This window comes from Anser anser (assembly GCF_964211835.1).
Source record: "Anser anser genome assembly, chromosome: 3".
NCBI classification, from domain to species: Eukaryota; Metazoa; Chordata; class Aves; order Anseriformes; family Anatidae; genus Anser; species Anser anser.
Window position 1 is genome coordinate 65,152,412 of NC_139722.1, and position 15,102 is coordinate 65,167,513.

Below are 15,102 nucleotides of genomic sequence, written 5' to 3' on the forward strand. Positions count from 1 at the left end.
TACAGCCATTTTATTTTGAAGAAAATTCTTCCCTTGAGTGAAAAGGGTGCTTGGATTCCAGATGGCAAAATAGCTCAGGATTTGTTTGGGAAGTGGCAAAAGTTCAGCAAAAAGGGTCAAGTACCTTTAGTTTTGAAGGCAAAATTGCACAACTTGCATACATAAGGCCGGACATCAGTATGAGTGCGGATATGTTTTTTGAGCATGCTTGGCTTTTTGCAGCGAATTCCACATTCTTCACAAATGTACTTTCCTCGGCCACGACCTCTGACATAGACATAATCCTCATTTGATTTATACCTGTTGGAAGAGAATGAGCATTTAAATCATGCAGCCTCTAGGTAACATACATGCACAAACATTACCTCTGTGTATCTGATCTGATCTTGTATGTATCTCAACACAAAACTTCCACAGAATTCTGCACAAACTTTTCATGCTGGAGCTCACAAAGTATTTCCCTCTCAGGGAACGCACTGGTCCCATTGTGTTTGTGTATCTTAGTTATTTTTAGTATGAGACCAAAGGGCTATAGTATGGGTATAGTGAAAACACGTTGCAAGGGAACACTATTCCTATAGACAAAGCACAACCTCAAATATGGATGTGTGTGTTGGATTCATCTGTACTCTTGTATCACACAGGCATCTACCACCACTGAAGACAGAGCCCTTTTGTGGCATGATTCATTTGACCTATTTTAGTATATTTATCCCTTGGGATCAGATAAATCACATCCTGTTTCTCTCCACTAAGCATAAAGGGAATGCAGATGACTAGCAAGTATGTACGTATTTACACTACAGATGTCTGAACTTCACGAAGATGGAACCCTCCTTAAGGGACACCATGTTGAGCTCATGCAGGTACTTGCTGCTCTACAAACAAAATTGGAAACTTCCAACCTGCTTACTTAGCAGAACACCGTTAAAGGAATTTTTCTTAGCACAGGCGTAAGCATTCCATGCTATTTTTGCTGATTACATTATCTGTAGTTAGATAATAAATAAGATATGCAAATCTATGTAAAGCTGTACATTTCCTTTACAATGATGATAAAATGGTAAGACTGAAATCTAAAAGGGTTGAAGAGATCTGCTCCAGCTATTCTGAGGTTTGAAGTTGCTGGGCATTCCCTAGAGGGAGAACCTCATCCTCATTCACCTGAAGTAAAATCCAGAAATTGCAAGAACTGAGAAATAATAATTTTTCTACGCTTTTCTCTCTGTTGTCCTCTCCCTAAGCAGTACAAAGTACTCTCAGTCATACTATGGATGCAGAGCCCACAAACTATCACTGGTACTGATAGCCAGCACTTTAAATAAATAAGGGTTTGTGTGAAAGGTTCTGTTAATGTGATAACTCCACAAGAAGCAAGTGGCAATTTGGGGGTTACAGAGCTGAAACATTTTTCAAGCCTGCTTTTCTTAGATGAACACTCCTTCCATATGTTCAATAATGCCACTGACAATATAAATACTGAAACTAATATCTTACAAATACATAAAACACTGTCCTGTTCTCACATCCATCTCATTATCTATGAAAAACATCAGCTTGTCTTTCAAATGTGGGTGCCTAAATTCAGTTTTTCTCATCTCCTTTCTAATAAAGTTGGCCGTCTCCCTTTTCCTTCATTGTCCCTGGCACCACAGGCAAAACTGACATAGTTTAACGATGTTTAAGAGCCATCTCTCTGGCAGTTTTGGTTGTACATTTCTGGGATTCTGCTTTTCTGTGTGCCCCAGTTCCCAGGTTCTCTTTCATCTTCACATCTATTGCTTCATCAGCCACCTCCAGGCCTTCTTTCACAGACACAAAAAATATTCATTTTTGCTTGAGACTGCCATCTTCTCTTCATCTCTCCTCATAGTCTGATTTTGCTGGGATGGAGTCTACCAAACCATGCCTGCTTGATACTGCTAAGAAAAATGTTGTGTTATGACATCCTCATTCCACCATCTTCTGTCACCTCTCAGATCCCACTGGGCACAAAGTCAATTAGACAAGAGTCATTTCTTTGTCACTCATACGCACAGTTCTTGACCACAATTGACCTTGACTCTCTAAGTATGCCCCACCAGCACAACAACTGCAAGAGAAATGACACACACAAATTTGACATTTAAATATAGTCTGGTCCAAACACTGAAGCACAAGAAGTCTTGAGTCTATGGTGAACACCTTTCCTAGCCCTCAGGAATATTAGAGCTTACTACTAACTTGTGCTTCTCTCAAATCTTTCAGTGATTTCCCCTTTCCCACTGCACAACTTTCATGTGACTATGGTCAGTGGTACTCTGAGCTTGATGTCAAAGGGCCTCTAGAGCTAAAAAGCATTCATAAACCTGAGAGTCATGCAATTTCTAACCGAAATGCTATTTTATTGGGGATTTTGAATTAGAATCTATTACTGATAGATATACAAGAGCAAACATAAAAAAACCTGTGCAATCTTGCTGTAAGCTGGTAAAGTCATTAAGCAAGAAGTCAGATGAGCGGGAGCATTCTCTACCCCTCCTTTCTTTCAACTTCACACTGCGAGTATCTAACTGTACTGAACTACTACCGAACTTCAAGTTGCTGATTTTCACTGAGGAATATTGCTTCATATTGCACTGAGGTTTGGTAGTCACAGCTGGTGGAAAGCAGATTTTGTGATTCAAATAATTTCATTTGAATCAAGCCACCTGCCAGAGGTAATAATATGGTTGTTAGCTTCCTCCTTCAAAATCCCCTCTGCTGTGATGCTTATAAACAGCTCTTGACTGACTTTGGTGCAGCAAGTGATGTGTTGATGTGCCATGACACCTACTTTTCTGCTGAACTCCATTCATTCTGTTACCTTACCTTCTCATGGATCCCCAGTCCCCAGCCCTGTCTATTTGGCTTTTTAAACCTACTTGTACCTGTTGTACAAGCGCTCCACTCCCCTGGCATAGAGCATCTGCATGACTACACTTCCCTGTGTAGTGGATAGACTTTCCCAGGAACTGAAAACTGTGATGGTTGCAGGTCTTTCTCAACTGTGAATTCTGAATTGCCTTCTCCACATATACAGAACAAAAATAATCAAGAACCATAAGTAAATCCACTCCTTAAGACAAACAAAAACTAGAGGAAAATACCTTGCTGAAACAAGATATCGCCATGCATGCTTGTCTGTCTAGGGGGGAAACATGAAACAAACACAACAGAGATCTACTGCATAGTTCAGTGCACTGCTTGTGTGTGCTCAGGTGATGCAAAGATGAGCTTGATGAAAGCAGAAGAGAACAGAGTAGAACAGAACAGCTCTACAGACAAGAGCAAGCAAGCATGAAAACCCACCCATGTTAAAAACCTAGCTTTCAGAGGTCACAAACAAAAACCTGAAGAGGAGGACAAACTCATCAGTCAGGACAGAAAATAATGAAAGACATGGTTATAACAAGTAAAGAATATTTGATCCATTAAAAAAACAACAGCAACCAAACTAATAAAAAGAAAAAATCTACCCTTCCACAAACAATTCCTATAAAACGTACATTAAAATGATGATCTATAAGGAAAGGGTGGACTGATTAACACTTTATCGCCTCATTCACTGAAGCTTTGCAGGTTATATGAGCCTATTAGGGAAGTATATTGCACAGATTATTTTTTCCCCTCCCCTCCTCCAACTCCAGAAATTAATGTGTATATCAAGGTTTCTCTCTTTTTGTTCCACTCTAATGAAGTAGAGTAAACATAGCCATGTATTACTAGGATGTATGTCTGGCTGACGTGAATTATATGCCTTTACACAAATAGTTACATAAACCTTATTGGTGTACAAGGAAACTTAAGATGGTGTGAGTAATGTACAAAGTTTCTTTAAAAAAATGTTAGATGGTAGAGTGATCTGTTACAGCACATACTAATCTGAATCCTTCTAAAAGTTGCTTTTCTTAACAAACTTTTACTCTTCTGAACTCTCATCATGAGCCTTACATCAGTGCAGACTATCTTCAACTGACTGATCCAAATTCAGAAATGATACGTAGTGGGAAGCAGGCAAATTTTATTCTTCAAAGTGGGCGTGAATCTAAGCAACAGCTCTTTAAATTTGTTATAAACTTAGGCTCACCCCTGAATTTGGGTCACTCTCATGTAGTCGCTTTACTGACTGGGGTATTAAGTTCTCTGTAAAGCTACAGAGAACAGCCACGATCAGGGTGTCTGGGTCAGCATACCTATAATAATCTCCAAAATAACATTTTCAGTCTTTCAAGCAAGATGTAGGCTATACCCTTTCATTGTTGCAGACTAGAAAGAAATGTCAATGTTCATTTCATGGAGACTATCCAAGGGGATTCAAAACACATGATGGGAATGAAGGACACCTGAGATTTTAGAGTACCAAATGATGGGGGAATGAAAGGCATGTACAAATTTATCACATCTCCATCCTGACCTATTTAGTTATCCCAATAACACATCGCTATGAGACCATTTGGGTGTGGTAGGACTAAAAAAACCAGCTTGTTCAGCCACCTGACTATTCACTACTAACCTCTGTCAAATTAATTGCATCTTGTCAGAATTCTTTAAAACAAATAAAACAATATCTTACATTTTAGAGTATACTCCAAGAGAGGCAAACAACTGTCCATTTCATTTGTTTTGTATAACAAGCTTCATAAGCTTCAAAACATTGCTAATGGGCTTTCAGGTCTCCTTTCTCCCTCTCTTTGTAGTTGCTTCTATTATCACATGAGTAATAGATGGCTGTAGTAAAATTAAGCATGATTTTATCAACCTTACGTGACAGATCTATGGATTAGGCTTAGATACCATAGATTTCATTGCTATCTTACATTTACATCTTACATTTTATCTCCAAAATCCAAAATCCAATAATGTAGTATTACAAGATTAAGAGTAAGCATACCTAGCTAACCCATTCAAGTAAGTGGAGGCACACATAGTCTAAAAATGAATGATGTCCTCACGGAAGCCGTTAGATACCAAAAAAAAAATGTATAGAAAATGACAAAATGTTAACTGTCTATCCATTTATTTTTGACCTAAAGAACAAAAGTGACAATTTAGAGTGAGTGCTCGCACACAGATATAACAAAATGTAAATGTCTTAATAGCAAAGGTTGATCCAAGAGTAACTAACTATACAGGTATCCTGTAGTTTGTTTTAAGACTGACATATACACAAAACAAAAAGAAGCTCGGGAGCTAAAATACATGGCAGAAATACAGGAGACTGTTTACATCCCAGTTCATTCATGTTCATTTTCAAATCTTTTTAAAACGACAGGCTGAGCTTGAAATTTCCAGTTGCATTTTCTTACCCTCCTTCAAAGATTTTAATTCGTATCGGCTCAGTTTGTTTGGATGTAATGTCTTTATCTCCATGAATGTCTCCTTTTACTCTTTCTTTTATAATATTCCCCACTACTTTCTTTTCAAGCTTGCTGCCAAACAAGAAGAATGGCTCGTGTTTCATCTGTAGAACAAAGTCAAGGAATGGTGTTACTGCTGGAACACACAATAAATGCACACTTCATTTCAAGTACTTTTAACATTCCAGGTCAAAGCCAAACTCTCATTTTGGTGCAACTCTATACGATGAATTAATTTGTCCCATTCAGTTTGATGGAGAATAAGAGAGGGGGCAGCATGGACAAATTTTTATGAGAGTCTTGACAGAAAAGACAGCACCATATCTTTCCCCAGGGGAAAAAAAAAAAAATCATGGAAAATAGAGATGGAAAAGCCTCAGAAGGTAATTTATTGCTATTACAGAATTTTCCCTGGCACCATTATCTAATGCTTAGTTCATGAGGAAGAGTCAATATGTAAAAGACATTAAAATGACCTGAAAATCCTTATTCAATTTTAACTTAATCTTTACTTATGAACTTGCACGGATGTTTGTGTCTACTGTTTGAATCAGGACATGGCAAAAAGGTAGGAAAAATAAAAGGAGATAATGTATCGGGTTCTGGCACATGTGAAGAGAGGGCTTTAAAAGCCTCACTTTTCACAACTGATTCTCAAAATGGCGACAGAGGAAGCAGAAGTATCAGAGTTTGCAGAGGGGTAAATCGAGGCTCATAAGTTGTCATGGGAAGATGTTAAAGCCTGATTTCTCAATGGGGATATATATTTTGGGGTGGGGGGAGGAGAGAAGGACCTTACATTTCATAGATTACTAGTATTTTCTCAAATAAAGATATATGGATTTAATTTTATTAAAACCTCTTATTTACCTGAGAAAATTGCTTCCATGCACTTGATGATGTCAGTTTACCAGCTCCAGGTCTATGCATAGCAGCCAGAGTGTAGATTTCCGTGGTGTTCTTTTGCTTGGACCTTAGAAGTGCTAAAGTGGTCTTTGTACTTAGCCCAGATGGGTTTGGGTTACAAGAACTTATACACCATGAAGCGTAAACAGAAGATTTGAGGGTTGGTTGCTGAATGTAATTGGGTTTTGTATAGTTTAAGAAACACCAGCTCACAGTTGTAGTAGTGCGAAGACTTGGGAACTGAAGGATCTGCTGAAAATCTGCTACGTCTGTCAGGAGAATGGTAGAACCTGTGACTTTCCCACTGTTATTGGATGCCATCTGGACTAGCATCCCAAGAGGCATTTTCTGATGTTTCAGTTGGTCTTCTGGCTGAATTTCTCCTGGTGGCAATGAAGACCTCTGTGGACTCATGCTCATATCTGAGGCTGTTTCATCCACATCCAGTTCTTCTGGCGAGTCTCTTCCTTCAGAAGGGCCACTGGACTTTTGCCCTGGTGATGTGGAATCAAAACTTGAAAGTTTCTCCCTGCTTGGTGGGAAAGCATCAGCTGTCGGCATGCTGACAGGTGGGTAATCTTGAGATGATGAGGATGACAGTGGTGAAGAGGATGACACGGACGGCAGACTTTCTTTTGGCTCAGTAGTACAGCTCTGCCTTACCAGTTGAGGCTTCTGCATTCTTGGAAAATCTTTCTTTATATCTGAGTTAGTTAACTCAACGGCACTTAGCTCCTCAACTATCTGCCCATACATTTTTTCTTCTTTGACTCGTTTCTGTTGCTTGGTCTCCATGAAGAGCTCCAAGCTACTGGCAGGTGAAAGCATTCGTTTGCCTCCTCCCAAGGTAGAAGCCATGTCAGAACTGGAAGTCAAACAGAGGGGAATTGAGGGCTCCAGTCCAAGTGATAGTGTCTGCGGCACTTTCCACAAAGGATATTTTTCTAGCCCTCCATGCTGACCTAACATCTGAGCTATATTAAATCCAATTCCATGCATTGTTGCATTAGTTGCCAATGTTCGTTGAGAAACAGTTTCATCAACTTTACAAATTACAATTGCGGGACTGTTGCTTTGTCCAAGGATCTGGGAAATGCTTGTATACATGACACTACCATATGATGGCACATGGGTTTGAATCCTGACGGGAACAACTGTTCCTGGCAAGGACTGTACAGATCCGTCAGATGGGGAGTCAAACTCTGTCTGAAGATGCTGCTCAGAGGAGGTATCTGTCAGTTTAATGCTATGGTCTGACTGGTACTTCGCAAGAGTATTTTTTGAATACTGCCCAGATGTTCCTGAGTAATGCTGGTATGCTTGCTCTTTAGCATGTACATAATCAGCTGGTTTCTTTCCAATAAACTCTGAATTATGTTCCAGGTGATAACTTGGAGGAACGTCTGTTTGGAAAGGTGGCTTGACATAAGATTTCTGCAGCTGTTGTACAAAATGATGCTGGAAGTGTAGAGGTTCTGTGCATGACTGCCACAGGACTGGCTGCTGAGATGGTGGTAAGTGAACCATGCAGACAGTTGGATATGGGAACTGAAATAAGGTGTTATGAATAGGGGGAAATGGGACCTTATCCTGATGTGCAAATAGCTGCTGCTGCTCTGATGGATGTTTGTTGGAAATATAAGGTGCTTGTTGGATCAAGGGAGTCCTTAATATTTCTGGACTATCTGCAAGAAGAGCCTGTTGCTGGGCAAGGTGGGATGAGCTATTACTAAGCTGAGCACAAGAACCAACAGCCTGTTTTCCAGAGTCATCTACCTGAATGGGCTGAAGTACAGAGGAAGGAGAGTGATGCCAGGCAAGCTGGGAGGAGCGGAGACCAGCCTGCGCGTGTTCCATCTGTTCCTGCTTTATACTTTGTTCTGTGCTCTGATCAGTCTGGGAAATCTCTGGAAAACCACTAAAGGAAGCTTGGCGAACCAAGAAGCATTTCTTCCTTTCTCGTGATGGAGATAGTGCAGTAGTAGGTGTCCCAGCTGAAGAAGCATGAGACAGGTTCCCATAATCAAAGGATTTACTTCGGATCTCTGGGATTTCAGCAGCGTGAGGACAGGGCATCTGTTCAGATGAGCAGCGTCTCATTTCCCTCTGATGGTGATGCCCAGGGACGGAAAGTGAGTAAGCACCAGCTGGAACTGTTAAAAACTCGGACTGTTTTCCAAACTCATCTTGTTTGGGAGGTGTGATGAACTTCATTGTTTCTTCTCTTTCAAAGGACATTGAAAAACTTGAACTGTGGGACAAATTACTTTCTTGGCTAGGGCTGCGAGAGAGGCTTGTACCTGTGGACTCAAAGCTAGACTCTCCAGAGGAGTGCTCCATGTCAGCCAGTCGTAAACGCTTCTTTTTGGGTGGTAGCTTTTCGGCTGGAAGTTGAGAAAGGGTTTCACTTCTCTGGGGCCACTGGAATTCTTCTGTGGGTCTCTCCTGCTCTTTGTTCTGCACTTCTTTTTCTTTTTCAGGCTTATCTGGCTCCTCTGTGACACGAATTTCAGGTACCTGTATGTTGTGCTGGCGAACCAATCTGGGCTGCATATGATATGGCTGAGGTTGCTGGGATGGAGATGGCTTACTGGTGTCAGCATTTTCTGTTTGTGGAGCTCGGTCTGGGCTCATCGGGGACTCAGAAATCTCACTCTCACATGTTTCAGATGGTGAATAGATCTTATCCTGCTGGCATACAACATGTTCTGTAGATTCAGACCTTTCAAATGAGTTTGGCCTGCTCAATGAATTTGTGTGCTGAATGACAGAGATGACATTTCCAGGGGGCTTTCTAGTTAGTGATTCTGCAGTCTTTTCTTGCTCTGCAATTAAGGATGAGTCTTCCAGAGAAGCTGCAGGACTTCCAGACTGCAAGTAAGGCCTGCACATTTCAAAACGCTCTGCATGGCAATGGGCAGAATTGTCCAGACCTTGAAGGGAAAATCCACTCCTTGGCACGTCCTGAATTTGGGATTTGGGATCAAAGTCCAAAGGCTGAACTCCTCCAGTGGTGCCAGTTGTACTGCTGCAAAGCATGGGACTGTCCTCCTCATCTCCAACACTCTCCTCTTTCCTGCGCTTTCTGTTTTCAAAAGTTGTTCCAAGCATGGATGGCACTGCCTGAGACTGTCCAAGTGGATCAATGAAGTACTCTCCCCCCTTGTTTGTTCCACCTAAGGATGGCGAGTCCCTGTAGTTTTGCTTCTGAGCTTCAAATTCTTCCCATTTTCTGTAGTGCTTTCCACTGGCATCATAGTCATAAAAGGTCTTGTCCCCTGCTTTCTTCTCTTTTGATGATGGTCCTTTGTCACCTGCTGGTTGTCTGTTGGAAGCAATAATGATATTTTTCCCTGGTCTTCCATGATAGTCTGAATCTGAGTGCCCCTCCTGCACAGAGGGCAGTTCAAAGGCAGCCTGCCTTCTCAGCATCCTTTGGTGGGATATTCCCACTGTGCCAGGGTAAAATACATCATCTGAGCCAGTCATCTTCTCATCAAATGAGTGGCTTCCTCTCAGAGATGGGGGAATACTTAGGCTGTTTGCAGAAGAGGTTGGCATGGAGTTACTTCTAATAAGAGGAGAAGAATCTACTGGGGGCTCTAGAAGGACAGGCACTTCACCCTGCTGACTGGCTTGATACAAGTTGGATTCACTTTTGATGGATGATGCGCTCTGGGATTGTCTAGATTCTGTACTGCTGCCTGGATAAACTTGTGTAGATTTAATAGTGCTCAAATTACTGGAGTCAATAAGTTCTTCTTTACCTGGAGTAAGCTGGGAAATATGTTCCTCAAGCATCTTGATATCCAATCTGTTATTTAAGAGAGGTAATGGCTCCGCTTTGCCCTTTCTACCCATTAAACTGTGTTCCTGATTTGTTGTGGCTACTGTTAGTGCTGTCCTTTGATTAATCCTATAAAACTTCCCAAAGATGATCTCTTCATAAGACTTTGCATTAGTATTTGGTGGGCTTATTTGCTGCTCAGCACTTTCTGAGCGGGAAAAGTAACCAGAGTCAGTGCTTCCTTTACTGTGTGGGCTCAGGAGGTTTAATGACTGCTCAGAATCTTGCCCTTTTTTCTCTGAGAGTCTTAGTGCAAGTCGCTGTTTAACTGTGTGAGAGTCATCAGACTTAGTACTTAAGGATGGGTTTTGCAACATATCAGAGCCAATATAGGGTGAACTCTCACTGGGTAACTGAATTCCACTTTTAGGGATAATCAAAATGGGCACCTTCATTGGCCCCACCAAGGACTCTTCCATGGAGGAGTGAAAATTGCCTCTGCTAGCAATGTCCAGGGGGAGCTGCGGAACAGGGCTCATTTTGTCAGACCCCTCCACAAGCAGTGAGCTCTCCTCATCAGTGTCTGTGCTCTGCTCACCATCTGAATGTATTTCAGCTTCCACATCAATGTAACTGGCATCTAGGTCCAATTTGGAGACTGCTGACTCTGTAAAAGGTACCAGTCCTGCTTTAATTGCATGGGCATGTGACTTCCTGTGCTTGTAGAGGTTGCTTTTTGTCTTGAAGGAGAAACCACAAGGAACACAAGGGTACGGTCGCTCCCCAGTATGAGACCTAATATGCTTTTTAAGTACACTAGGTTTGGCACAAGCCCGATTACAGTAAGGACAAATGTATTTGCCAGGCTTTTTGGGTTTGTGCTCCTTTTTGTGAGCATCTTCTGATTGTTCTAAAGATTTCTGTGAATATTGGCTGTACGCAGGATTCAAACTTGAAATCTTCTTCCTGGAGAAACCTCCACTATGGCTATGCATATGAAAAGGAAACAAGTCCTCTGAGGCAACTGATTGCAAGTGGCTAGGAAACTGCCAAGGAGGGCCTTCCAAGCTCTGATGTGGCTTTATGTTGTGCAAGAAGCCTTGTGGCAATGAATGCTGTGGGAAAGAAAGTGAATGTTGACATGAGTAAGGAGTTGGACGATGCTGTGGATATTGCTTCTCTGTGACTTGCTGTGCAGCCTCATTCGATGATACCAGTTTCCCAGAACTAAAAAGTTGTGCTGATGCTGTGTTTCCAATTTGCTCGTGATCTATTTGTGGTTGCCTCTGTACTTCTTGATTGCCAAAAGTGCTCATCTTAATAACAGCTGAATGTTCTTGCCTCCATCTAGTTGGTACTTTAGCAGTTTCTCCAGACCTTGAGGTAGCTTTTTGCCCTATAGCTGTGTCCCCAGAGTCCATTTTGTTACACAAGGTCTTAAGTGCTAGTTCACTTGAAAGCTGTGCAGACTCATGGAGTGTGTCCAAAGCTGTGCTTTTTAAAGTTTTGTTGCTCCCATTTTTCCAGGGCTGTTGCAAGTTCACAGACTTTTCTTTCTCTTTGGAACTTTCCACGCAGTAGTCTATAGGCATTAGATTTGTGTCTGTACACTAATGTGATTATTATACAGTCCTTTTCATGGCATGAACTTTCCTAAACAGTTTATTATACATTTGCAAAGACTTGTTATAGCATTTGGACATTTTCCATTGTTATTAAACACTGAGATGCAGAATGACACAGAGATATTTATGATTTACTAGAGCAAGGTTCTCTTCATCTCCTCCATGGTGACACAAGTATCTGTAAGGAAAAAGCAAAAACAAAGAAAACCCAAGCACCAATTAATATAGCTGGGCAAAACAACATCACTACAGTTGGTTGTATTTTTATTGAGCCTTTCATTAAAAATACTAAGAAACTTAAGAAAAGGTAACTGCATTTCACCAAATCCCATTTTGTGAGGAGACACAGTAAAGAATGGTTCCAGAGATTTCACACGAGTGTAATCACTACTCAATAAAAGCCCTGAGAATAGAAAACAGGGATCTACACTTTCCAACTTGAACAGTAATTTTTGAAGGCTTTCTCAGGAGAGTTTAAAGGGGTTTGATTCTCAGAAAGTCTGACATCTACTTTCAAAGACCTTTCAGCAAATCACTGCTGAAAATACAGTCCTAACCCCATCGGCAGGAACTACCTTATCCAGTATTACTCACCTGCAGTTCAGACATGCACTTTAGTCACCTGGCTTTCCTCTTAAGTCAGAGGATGGTGATCAGTACTTCCAGAGGAGAAATCTTTCCATATCATAGTGTGTGCTTCAGACGTATGTGATGTCTATGCATATGGCCCTCCGCTCTGGAGATGCCTGTTTCTCACTGTTGGCTAGGCAGAAATCCTAGATGACTACCTTGGATAATATTCCAAGTTTTAAGATGGCTAAAGTGAGGTACTTCTTACCTTATATAATCTAATTTTTTTTTACAAGGAAGTCTTGATCACCTTTTTACACTACTTTTATACAGTCAAAAAAGACATCAGCTAAGCCTTCTGAACACAACAGTATTAATACCTTTCCACATCTCCATCTTCCAAACACCATATTAAATTTTAGTGAGAATGTCTTGCTAGAGGTAAAACACATATTAGAGAAATTTGCTCTGACTGTTTTATGTGACTTAAGCATTTTAGATTTCAATGTTGAAACATTTCCATCCAGCTAATACATGCAGTTTTTATGCTTAAACGCAACAGGATTCCAAAGTTCTTTTACAAAGAAGAAAACTTGGAGGTATGACATTCACAGGCAAGTACAGCATTTGAATTAGAAGAACACTGTAGGCTTCCTGCTTCCATATTATCCAAACAGAGGATATTTTCTGGATGAAACAGTGCAAATTATAAAGTCACTATTTTACAGTAGAGAGAAAAAAAGGTTATTAAAAAAAGCAGTATTAAAGATACTTGAATATTTTTAATTCCTACAGTATAAAAACTGAATTGGGCTTGAAGAAACATTAGAGAAGTACAAGAAAACAACAAGGGAATGAGAATATATGCCTTTTTTGGCATAAAACAATTACCTGCATCTTCTAGACATCTAATAGGCATGACTGTCTTCAGGTTTTCTGTAGAAAAAAAAATACAGTCGTAAGAAGTTACTGATATTAAGTATAGATGCTGAAGAAAATTTTCTATTATTTACAGTAGAGGCCTGAAAATTTCATTTATCCACCCATTGGAAAAATGTCACGGCGCATCTCAAGAGATCTGAGCAAGCACATTTTGAAGAGTATGTGTGAAGCTTTTTAAAGGTCTTTTAAGGATAACTGCAAATCTAAACTAGTGCAGTCCCACCTTCCTGAATCAGTAAAAAGAGAGCTGCCCAATGTCGCTCTTCATTCCTACACCTTTGCTAAACCTGGATTATTCCTGAATCCCATTGGCAAATCCCCTTTCAATACCTCACTCCAGCTAATACTTTTAGGCCTTCTAGGCTTCTCATTAAATGTTTCAGGGACCAGAATGAAATTGTGGCCAGGATGTCACCACTAAGGTACATAAAAAAAGTAGTGAAAACAAGTATGCTTCCAGACCAGTTAACACCAGTGGGACAGTGCTCAAGAATATGCGTCTGCCTCCTCAAAAGAGAAACCTACAGACAAAATACATATCTAAAAGTCTTATGTACCTGCCATAATTTGCTACTGCAAGCTACTCTTTGCATTACAGAAATGACCAGCACAGGGAATGCATCTGAAAAAGGAAAACTGAGCAGTATCTCTCTAGCTGCAGTAAAAGGAGGATTCTCCCCTGCGGTTTTTGATAAATCCAATCTTGAAAATGTATTTTGTTTTGTTTTGTTAAAAAGGAGATTTGTTTGATTTTGATAACAAAAGCAACATTTCTTTAGAAGACAAAAATCCAGGAGGACAAACCCCAGAGCACTTCCATTTACGTTTATACAAAATCCTTAGAAATACCTTAAGTATTAGCTGCAGAGGATGGGATATGGTTTAATATAATAACACCCAATTAGAAATTGTCAGAACAACTGCTAGTAAACTTACATTTTCTCCACTGAATAAAACCAACAGATGATGAAATAGCAAAGTGTATAAAAGAAAAAATATATCTAAAAGTCAAAAAAATTTAGCTCTCCGTAATCACTTAGAATAAGTGCTAAAAATACACTTATTTAATAACACTTTCAAAGAAAGAATGGACATTAGTAAAGCCTGATGATTTGATGTTAATAGAATTACTACTGTGCCACCAGTTATCAATTATTTATTTTATAGCACAAATAGAGCTAAAAATGTAACTATAGAGGATTCCCATATAGTACAAAATAATAGCAATCTATTAGACAGAAACCATAATATTTTAGGTCATGAAGTCATTCAGCTTTGATGTGCTAATGGATTTTTAAATAGTTCTCTTGTCTGATCCTCCAAAAGGAAAAAGACAAAATGTAATCCAAGTAAAACTTTTTAAATTTTCCTGATTTGCTTCTTCATATTAAAAGTGTCACTACAAATGTAAAAAAAAAAAATGCACTATTCACAATATATGAGAATTGGTTACGGTGGAGCAGATCTGCAGTTCCTTATTAGCAAATGGCAGGCAAAGGGCTAACCATTTTTGGCAACTGAGCTAAGCCGAGTCTCATGTCAGCAATGGTGCTAACATACAAGCACAGAAGTAAAGGGAAATACAGCATCTGAGGAGCAGAAACAGGGACCAGCGGCAATGTTCCTAAGTGAAAGAGCATAAAGTTATTAGCCATCTTCAAAGAAAAATACTTTTTTCCATATTAGACAATTTTGCAAACGGTGAAGCAGAAATTTCTAGAGGATGGAAGCATCCTTTCTGTTCCATATTTCCTCTGCCAAGAACATCTTCAGGGCAGAAATGTGCCAGTCACAGAAATGTGACAGCAGTGGTTTTATTTGAGCAAAAGATGATGCTAATGCACTTCCATCAGTTTCTAGTTCTGGACTGAGACGTCTGCTACAGAGTTCAAGT

The 15,102-nt window shown here is 40.1% G+C and overlaps 1 protein-coding gene across 7 annotated transcripts in view; it reads right to left on the minus strand.

Moving 5' to 3' along the window:
* The window catches only part of HIVEP2 (HIVEP zinc finger 2), a 136,375-nt gene that overhangs the window by 15,206 nt on the left and 106,067 nt on the right, over positions 1-15,102 (minus strand). For all 7 annotated transcript variants that reach the window (XM_083831600.1, XM_083831604.1, XM_083831603.1 and 4 more), the window contains 4 exons: positions 13,158-13,202; positions 6,249-11,874; positions 5,328-5,482; positions 125-300 (listed from right to left, as the gene is read on the minus strand). In XM_083831600.1, the coding sequence (XP_083687726.1) occupies positions 125-300; positions 5,328-5,482; positions 6,249-11,663 (5,746 nt within the window). In that variant the 5' untranslated portion in view covers positions 11,664-11,874; positions 13,158-13,202. The remainder of the gene's footprint in view (positions 1-124; positions 301-5,327; positions 5,483-6,248; positions 11,875-13,157; positions 13,203-15,102) is intronic.